Raw genomic sequence first — 10423 nt, 5'->3', positions numbered from 1 at the left:
ATAACTGAATATGCGTTGTCATACACTCTTTCATACTGAATCCGTTGGATTTTCACTGATTCATAATTTAGTCTGGGGGAACAATATTTCTTTATTTCTGGTAATTGGCCCGAAATTGGGTTTCAGTGACAGCAAACAAGTCTCGTGTTTTTGTCTTTAAGGTTGTTTTTTTTATGTTTTCCGTATCTTTTGAGTTAAGCCATTTCTAATTGATTTCACAGTTCTTATTTTTTGCTTTAATGTATGGGAGGGAACGAGGTCCCCAAAAAATGTATATTCCCACTACATAAAGTATGTGCATGTTCTAAGTGCTTGTCATGTCTTGCTGTCTGTGAGGTTGGTTTAATTTAATTATTTTGTCATAAATCAGAACAATAGTTTCTCGTATGATTTTTCTAACGTTTCAGACATTTCATATCTGACTGCACGGAATGAGATTTACACAATGTTGAAGGTTATATTTGCTTACATCTATGTCTCTGTTGAATAGTCAGAGCAATAATATGACATATCCTTAATGTTTTTAATACTGGTGATCATGAGTTTGATAGGCTTTTCTGATATTTACCGATTTATAGTCTTAATGAATAATAGTTTGGTAAACTCTATATTGTGATAGCAAGTATGTTTGTCTATAGTCTTTAAACACGTGTGTATAATGTCTAAAGCTTAATTACAAAAACAAATGTTTCAGTCTTTCTCTTTTCAAATAGTTTGTATCCTTATTGTTCAATACACGTTAAAACAGCTTTGCTCCAAAGGCACTAAATATAGATTGCGTGTGAAACTTGTAAATGATACACTGTGTTGCATGACATGGTTACACTTCCAATTCAAGCTGTGTATGAAACAGATATCTGTATCAATATCTACTTCATTAGAAACAGAGAAATAATTTCAAACGTTTTGAAATATCCTAAGCCACGTTGATACTAAAATTGTGTGCGCACGTTAAAATGCAGCAAGTAGTTTTCATTATTGCGGTATGTGTTTGCTTAACGTCAGCATGTCAAATAACAATATCCGGAGGAAAGTTTAATTCAGATGACTGTAAGGGGTATGGTAGGCTCGAATCTAAAGTTGATATCCTCACAGCAAAGTATGATCGTAGTCTTCATCTGCTGAAGAAAATTAACGAACAAGTAAAAGGTAAACCATACCTGTAACTTAAATCTTTTAAGTTTAATAAGTTGTTTAATATCGAAAAAGTATTTTGACAGATATGTATATTATAACCATGTACATCATCGTATATGTTCGTAAACGTTTACATCAATTCATTTCCTGCATTTTGTGAGGCCAAAACAAATCATTTTCGTTTTGTTTTAAAATAACAAGGGAACGGTCATTTGATATTTTTGTAGTTCTTACCTGTACAGAATATTTTTATCCAAAATTACCCTACATTAACATAACCATGCAAATAAACTCATCATAGATACCAGGACTAAATTTAGTATATACGCCAGACGCGCGTTTCGTCTACAAAAGACTCATCAGTGACGCTCGAATCCAAAAAAGTTAAAATTGCCAAACAAAGTACGAAGTTGAAGAGCATTGAGGACCAAAATTCCTTAAAGTTTTGCCAAATATAGCTAAGGTAATCTATGCCTGAGGGAGAAAAGCCTTAGCATTTCAAAAAATTCAAAAATTTGTAAACAGTAAATTTATAAATATAACCAATGACAATTCTTGTCAGCACAAAAAGTGCTGACTACTGGGCTTGTGATTCCCTCGGGGAATTAAATCTCCACCAGCAGTGGCATCGACCCAATGGTTGTAAATAAACTCATCATAGATACCAGGACTAAATTTAGTATATACGCCAGACGCGCGTTTCGTCTACAAAAGACTCATCAGTGACGCTCGAATCCAAAAAAGTTAAAAGGGCCAAATAAAGTACGAAGTTGAAGAGCATTGAGGACCAATATTCCTAAAAGTTTTGCCAAACACAGCTAAAGTAATCTATGCCTGAGGTGGAAAAGCCTTAGTATTTCAAAAAATTATCAAATTATCACAAATATCAAACGACCGTTCTCTTATTATTTCAATCAATTATCGCTTCTGCGTTTTCATTGTTTGATTTACAGTATTTATTTTAACGAGAAAGATGGAACTTTTGTTTTGAACAAATGATTATTTCTTGAGATTTACTTTTGAACACCCTTTCAATAAAGTTTATGCTAATTGCGTCTACATATAGTATTGACATTGAATTCTTTCCGTTTTCTAACTCGTTTTTTACTGACATGAATTTATTGGTTTTTTCCATTTCGACTATTCTATACTACATTTTGCCAGCTAAATTCGTTTACATTATGATTTCCAGATATTTTTTCATGAACTCTTAAAACAAAATCTTTTACTATTTGTCAAACCAGGTTTTGGGGTGATATCCCACTTGGTACCTGGCAGCTCCTATATAAATGAAAATAATATTTGTTAGGCATTGTTTTTTAGGGCAATGTTATGTTTTCCCGTCTTTCATTTAATAAAGATTAAATTTCAATTGGTATAATTCCAATTCATTTAAAATTTTGGTATTTACTGTTAACTCTTTCAGAAAATATATCCCATTGTGTTCCGTAATTACTTCACCAGAGGTCGAAAGAGTACCAAGTTGTTAACTTCTATGTCATTTGCTCTCCGGTAGCAATTAAACCATATCTTCTAATTTGCGTATCTTTCTGTATAAAAAGTAAAATAACAAAAATATAGAACTCAAATCGGAAAGTCTCTTGGCAATATCAGAAGCATCAAACAAATGGAAAACAACTGTCATGCTTCTGTCTTTGTACAGTAATTTCCTTGTGTTGAGATTGGTGTATTTAACCTGGTTTTATAGCAAACTAAACCTCATACGTTTTTTACAATTGCATAAAAAAATGCATTGAACAAAATATTGATAATGCATCACCTTCGATACTTCAAAAATTACTACTGACCTACCACAGGTTCCTTGAAAATTTTGAGTCCTTATTTCCGTTGTTAATATTCGTCAAGGAATTATATGTTTATATGCAAAATGGTACAGTAAAAATAAATACGTTACCATTCTTTTTGGCTCTTCATTTCGTGCGAACTTATCGTATTGACTATTACAGAAATATATTTCGTCTTGGGAAATCACTTATTATGTTTGAAAAAAACTAAAATAGTAAGATATAATTTTATTTTTGCATATTGTGAGTCTTTAACTCTACTGGAGACACACTCCTTCTAGAAATACACATCTAGTTTAGCATTATTGCCACTGTTTATGTCATTCCAGAAAGTACATTGCAAAAATTATTATCTTGTATTTTCTTTGAAAAAAGATACTCTTTGATAATTATATCTGTGACTCAATCTTATTATCAAGGGGGCTCAAATATGGGGTCATCGAGTCAATAGAGAAACAACACTTCAGACTATGTATATTTGAAACTTACGTTTACTGAAAAATAAGTCACTTGGCGTTGATTTGATTGCCGCCCTAACTTGCTCCTTACCGATGAGAAGTAGCATAGCAAATTTTTGTTGTTATTTTTTCAGATCATATTTTTATCATCTGTTATATTTCTTTTTAAATTCATAGGCTTTAATCAGACTTATCACATTATTTTCATTTACAATGAATGTTAATATGTTGTATTCCTAAAAAGCAAAAAAAAACTCATCATAGTTACCATGATTAAATTTTGTATATATGCCAGACGCGCGTTTCGTCAACAAAAGACTCATCAGTGACGCTCGAATCATGTTTATTCATCAACAGCTTTTAAGTCTTATAAAGAAGGAAAAATTTAAAATATAAACAACGAACTATTTTTATGAATAATTTCAAATGCAGGAATACATAAGTGCGCCTATTTCTAATTTGACATGTTTAAGAACCAAACGATTGTAAGAATAGCGAAAAGAACAATAAGACAGGCATGTCACCAAATAACTCCAATTTTAGTTTGGCTTCTAAAATACTTTTTTACGAACAAATTAAATAAAGGTAGTGCTAAAGTAAGTTAGGACGGCTGCTTTAAATATTTTAATTATTTTAATGCATAATGACATATCTATTTCTGGGAAAAAAAACTAAATAATTATGACGAAGAAAAATATGTTATTAGATTATTAAATGACTAGAATAAAAGCAAAAGAAAATATCAAAGATATCCGATGATTCGATGATTTCTGGTTTTTCGAAATTTCGAATGAAATGATTAAATAAAGCCGAAGTTATTTGCTGCACTTGTATCCCTTTATAAGCTATTGAAAGTTATTTTTTATTATACATTGAAGATTACTTGAAGGATCCAAACAGGGTCTATATAGTTTAAAAGGACTATCAATTAGAGATTATGGTGTTAACTTTTCAATTTGTAAAGATTTGAGAAAAAGTAACTACAATGTTCTGACGACATTGATGCAAAATTATGTGACAATAAGTTCTTATCTATTATTAAATTATTGTTGTTTTGTAAATTTCAAGCAAGTTATTGACTTGATATATTTGCACATACTGTCTTAATTTTCTGTTTTTGGAAAAAATTCTGAACAGTTTTATTTGAGTATGGTGTATTTTCTAAATTATTAAATCTTTTTTTATTTGCGTATGATCTTGTCTTGTTATCTACATCTTCTTATGGGCTTCTTGAATTCACATTGGGTTTTTTTCATAAATGGAAAACAAATTCAAATCTTAAGAAGACACAACAGTAAGTTATAACAAGCTGGACATTCCTATGGAGATTTGCATTGAAAAGGGAGATAACTCTTGCAAAAAAGGCAGAAATATCAATAAAAATTGATACAAAATTATAACTTTACCGCTTCTATTCATCAGAATGTATTGATTCTTGATATGTTAGCGGTCTTTAGGGTATAACAAACAACTCTAAATGTGTTTTCATATCTTTTATCAAGCTATAATCTAGATTTCGTAATTCATTAGTTGACCATTTATCGAATTTTTCAACAGGTCAAGGTAAAGAATCTCAAATTTAATAAAAATAATTAAGCATGTATTATTCTTTTTGTGGTTTAAAGTTTCCTTAGACAAGTTAGATGCTGAAAAAATATAATATACAGATATAAACAATACCAAATTTTCACATTATGTTTTCAAATTGGTCACAAAGCTTCAAATTTGTAATTTCTTAAATGAAAAATGCACAAAAAAAATAAAACTATCCATAACACTTCGGTTTTGTACATTTCATGTGCAGAAGATTATATGATTTAGTCAAATATCAACTTATAACCCCATCAATGTATCATACTTTACATAAATCAACCAAAATCTGACCAAAAAAGACTCATTTTTGCGGAGTTTTCTCCCCTTCCAATGTTAATTTCCATAGGAAATTAAAAATGCTGATTTTGAGTTTTCCTCAAGTTAGACTTTATGGGACTTTTGTCTGTGTATATTAAGGGCAAAATGCTATAGATTAGAACTAAAACATTTTCTGTTGCAATTAGTTTGAGGTTAAATCTTAGTTTGACTGGACTATGATTAAAAAAAAAATAAAAAAGAGTAAGTAATTGAACGTGGCTGCGTACTTATACATCTTAAATAAATAGACTCTGCGCTTTAAACTGGCATAATTCTAATTTTTAGTTGACGAAGTTAAAGGAAAAACAGCGGGGACAGCGCAATTTACCCCAAATGAAAAGCATTGCGCGAATTAAAACTACCCAATAAGTTTATAATCCTTATATAACATCTACACACGCTTAAACACTTGTCTAATGTTTTATTTCTTACATGACATGGTAACAGTACGACTGTATAGTTTCTATTTTGTGTCTTGTGTACTATTATTTGTCTTGTTCTTTTTTAGCCATGACGTTGTCAGTTTATTTTCAATCAATGAGTTTGAATGTCCCTCTGGTATCTTTCGCCCCTCTTTATGAAGTTATATATTTTTTTATAAATAACGTTATAATATTGCACCTACTCAACGCAACAATGTGCGCTCACATATAAGCAGTAACGAATTTTATATCTTTACTTTCTTATTTCAGACTGCATACAAAAAAGTGTAATTCGGAATGTTGCCCTGAGGAAAAGAACCCAACAAAGCTCATGGTACGGTAATACACGTTCCAAGGGAAATTATATCTGCTGTGCAGCTGATTATGCAAACGATGGAAATGCAACCACATTTTCAGTTACTAACCATGATAATATGCCATATTGGTGGGTAGATCTTGGTCATGTGTATGATATAAAGCGGATTGAAATTATAAACAGATCAGATCAAGCTGGTGAGTTCAGTTCAGTTATTTTATTCTCCTACTTACAGGAAGGAAATCATGAAGTCAGAAATTACGTTTACTCGATTGAAAAACGTCTAAGATGGGTATTCCTTAATTTCGATTTAAAATGTATCTAAATCATAATAAACTGATAAGGAATCTATATTGTATTTGGATATCCAATGCATACGTGAAAGTTTATGTTATAAGACAGTAACCATAAGATACATAAGAAAAATAACATTTAAAGATGTAATTATACGATCGTCAAGAATAGTCAAGTATCTATGATATATGAAATAAATAGAAGTCAGGCTATTAGGTCACTACAGTCTAAATATTCAAAGCAGATTATATCAAAACTATGAAACAAACATTGTATTTGTTTGGCTTTTTAAGTATTTTGATCTGAGCGTCACTGATGAGTCTTATGTAGACGAAACGCGCGTATGGCGTATAAAATTATAATCCTGGTACTTTTGATAACTATTGATGAATACAACCTCAAAAAGTTTTAACAATTACGTGAACATATGTCAGGGTTAACCTATTTTTCAAGGCTCTCTATCTAATTCAAATAATTGGAATAAAGATATTTCATATCAGAACGTCGTATAAAAATTAAAACAAGAAACTTTTTAACAGTAGAACAGATAAAGCACACATCACAAACAAAAGTTATATCACTTAAAAAGAAATTATGACCGCTTCAAAAATTATTTTAAAAGACAATTTAATAGAAAAAAATATTATTCATAGTAGTATATGGATGTGACGTTATGTGGTATATTTAAAGACAGTTGTTAATTGTTTTTTTATTTATACAAATCCAGTAAAGTTGTTGCTAAATTCGTCTTGAACTTGACGAAAAGCGATGTCACGTAATTTTGCATTGAGCAAATATTGTTTTTCTGTTTGTCTTTTTCATTTTTAGCCATGGCGTTGTCAGTTTATTTTAGATTTATGAGTTTGACTGTCCCTTTGGTATCTTTCGTGCCTCTTCTTTTGCCATGGACGTGGTGTGATGCGAACAATTTTGTGTCCTGAATGAATGATGTCTGTTTTTTATGCATTTTGTTTTATGGTATACGGAAAACCCTGTTGCGGGGAGAAATTTCTTTAGCCTAACGACTCAGGAAATTTTACCTAACTAAACTGAATCTTTTCTAAAAACCTCTTCTGAACATGATAAATCTATTTAATATTTCCTTTCATAGAATTTGTTAACAATTAATTGCAAAGGGGTTTAAAATTCGATAACCAAACAAGTTTGTATACTTTTGAAGATGGGATCCAATGAATGCAATGTATGAAAGAGGATTTTCAAATAGGAAAAAAGGTTTCGATCAATAAATATATTATAACATGTCATTGGTTTTGTCGGAATGTGCCGTCTTTTAAAGAAAATTTAGGACTTGTCGGTCCTGGTTAATGTGCGTGTGACCTTTAACATCAGCTTTGTCCGTTTAAGCGCCAAACGTTTTAGGAGAGCATAAAATTATCATAAGGACATACGAGCTACGGTTCCATGCTTGGGTTTTCCTTAAGGTTAAACAACATTTGGGGATCTTCCCTGAAATAATTCACATTTATTTATAAACTATGCAAAATAAGGAAATTAAGTATGACTGCCAATAAAATAACTTATCACCAGAGTTCAAAGGAAGTGGATACAAGCAATCATAGTTCACCATAAATACATCACAAAAGAAGCGTTTTACAATCGTAGACATTTCACTTTCAATCTACAAAGTTAAGAGGGGCATCGCTGAATCAAAAGACTAGGTATTACAGCGGGATAAAATGCTGGACTATTTTTTAGACATCAGTAACACGTATGTACTAAGACTGAAGTTCATATTTTAAAAACAAATGATAAAGAATATATAGTCGAACATCGCGAAATTACACTCACTGAATAACTCGAGATGTTGTAAAATATGAAGATTGAACCTAAATAAAAACTTGTACAGGCCGAAATCAAACATTAATAGTATTTTATCCATCTGTTTTTTTTTTTTAACTGTTTGATAGGTGAACGTCTCCATGACGTAGACATTACAGTTGGGCCAACCTTGAAAGAAATGTCCTTATGTGCACACTATAAAGGTCCAGGAAAGACTAGGGAGCATCTTGTTTTCCATTGCAATCAGCAAATGAGTGGTCGTTATGTCAAAGTGACCATCAAAGCCAAGGAATACCTCCAGTTGTCAGAAGTAATGGTGTTTGCACCTGAAATATCAGAATAGTTTATGTAAAAAATTACTGATTATTCTTTTATTAATATTGTATTCATCATTAAAGAGAAGAAACTAAAACTGAATGTATCAATCATTAACAATAATTATGGAGTAAAAATAAATCAGTAAACAAGAAAAAAACACATATATAGGTACATACACACTACAATAGAAACAAAGACGTCCAAATGAACACTCATTCTAAAAAACAAAAGAGAAAACCAACGACACACAGAACCAACGATATATTTGGTTCAAATTACACTAATCAGGTAAAAAAAAGAGTCTATGAATAAACCCTTCCTTTGGAGTCAATATGTAAAAGGTCATGGTCACTGTTACCAAAACTAAAATCAACAAAAGTTTTGAGGATGGTAACTTTTGTTTCCCTTGCCTGATATTAAAGAAACGTATACAGATAGATGGAAGGAGAAGATTACTTTTCATTTTGAGATCAATAGTTTGTTTAATATGATGGGGCAAATAATTATTTCCAGATGATAACTCGAGTTTCCTTGCTTTATTGAAATGAGTCTGAACTTATAGGTCATCGCTATTTAAATGTAACAAAGTTTAAATTAAGGAAAAATGAATTATGATGGTGTGTTCTGTTTCCATTGCTTAATTGGCATGAACAATTTATAGATGACAGCTATAGGGGAAGAGAAGAAGCGTTTTCATTATCAGTTTAACATATCAAAGGTCAAAGTGATTGTTTCTATAAAAACAAATTCAAACAAGAATGTGTCTTAAGTACATGGAAGCCCCATCCGCACTATCATTTTCTATGATCAGTGGACCGTGAAAAGGGGTAAAATCTCTAATTTGGCATTAAAATTAGAAAGATCATATCATAAGGAACATGTGTACTAAGTTTCAAGTTGATTGGACTTCAACTTTATCAAAAACTACCTCGACCCAAAATGTTAACCTGAGGCGGGACGAACAGACGAACGGACGGACGAACGGACGCACAGACCAGAAAACATAATGCCCATAAATGGGGCATAATTAGGATGAGGAATGGTACCCTGAAATGAATTGTCACATATTTTAAGGCGAAAATAAGCATTTATTGTACAATTTTATTTGCTTCTCCAATTTCTAAACCCTCAATGAAAGTGCAGTTCAGAGAGAATCAGTTTTTCGTTTCAGCTTTCTACCTTAACGTCGTCTGCAACATTGACATTATAGAGTTTTGTTATCTCTCAATTTTTCTCTTTGTAACGCCGTGAATTGGTTGGCCAATCAAAATAACTAATTTGGTCAGGATGAATTTATTCTGTGTTTTCAAAGTAGTATTCAACACATCACATCGGATATGTCAGCAATGAATCAACCTTGTGAATATCACGATACACAGAAATAATTATAGATAAAAAACGAAAATATCACGTTATTTTCCTCAAAGGTTTTTATTTCATAATACTCAAAATTATAACCCCCATTAGACAATCAATTCATTTTTTAACATCTTTACATTAGATCAAAGAATGACAGCTAAGAGAAACATGATCAATATAGTGCAAATGATAATGATAACATAAGTGCAACTGTATCGACGAATATGTTATCTATGAATTTCGAACAACGGTATACTTCTGTTGCCTTTATTTATTACATGCTCAAAAGGGTAAGTGTCAATGAGATGAACTGTTACTTGGCGCCCAACAAATCAAAAGCAATCGCAATTGAACAAACTTAAAATGCGAAAAGCCTACTTGCGCCTTAGTATCCCAGGATATTAAAATTGGTTCAATTTGAACCGTCTTAGAGAAGAATGGCTGCACAGAAAGGGATATTCTTTGTGGCTATATAGAAAATATGATAGCGATTCGTACTGTTTGATAATCCATGTACATATTCTATATGAAACAAATCGAAAATAAACTGACAACGCCATGGCTAAAAATGAAAAAGACAAAAGAACAAACAATAGTACACAT

The 10423-nt window shown here is 31.3% G+C and overlaps 1 protein-coding gene across 1 annotated transcript; it reads left to right on the top strand.

Annotated features, from left to right (window-relative positions):
- Window positions 1-892: 892 nt before the first annotated feature.
- On the top strand, window positions 893-8555 carry LOC139522557 (fucolectin-4-like). Its single transcript, XM_071316025.1, has 3 exons — window positions 893-1149; window positions 6004-6246; window positions 8272-8555. Exons 1-3 carry the CDS (start codon window positions 957-959, stop codon window positions 8484-8486), a joined length of 651 nt encoding a protein of 216 aa, XP_071172126.1. The 5' UTR covers window positions 893-956; the 3' UTR covers window positions 8487-8555.
- The last annotated feature ends 1868 nt before the right edge of the window (window positions 8556-10423 follow it).

Source organism: Mytilus edulis, chromosome 5 (assembly GCF_963676685.1).
Source record: "Mytilus edulis chromosome 5, xbMytEdul2.2, whole genome shotgun sequence".
Taxonomy (NCBI): domain Eukaryota; kingdom Metazoa; phylum Mollusca; class Bivalvia; order Mytilida; family Mytilidae; genus Mytilus; species Mytilus edulis.
The sequence above is the reverse complement of the archived record's forward strand: the minus strand, read 5'-3'. Positions and strand labels throughout refer to the sequence as shown.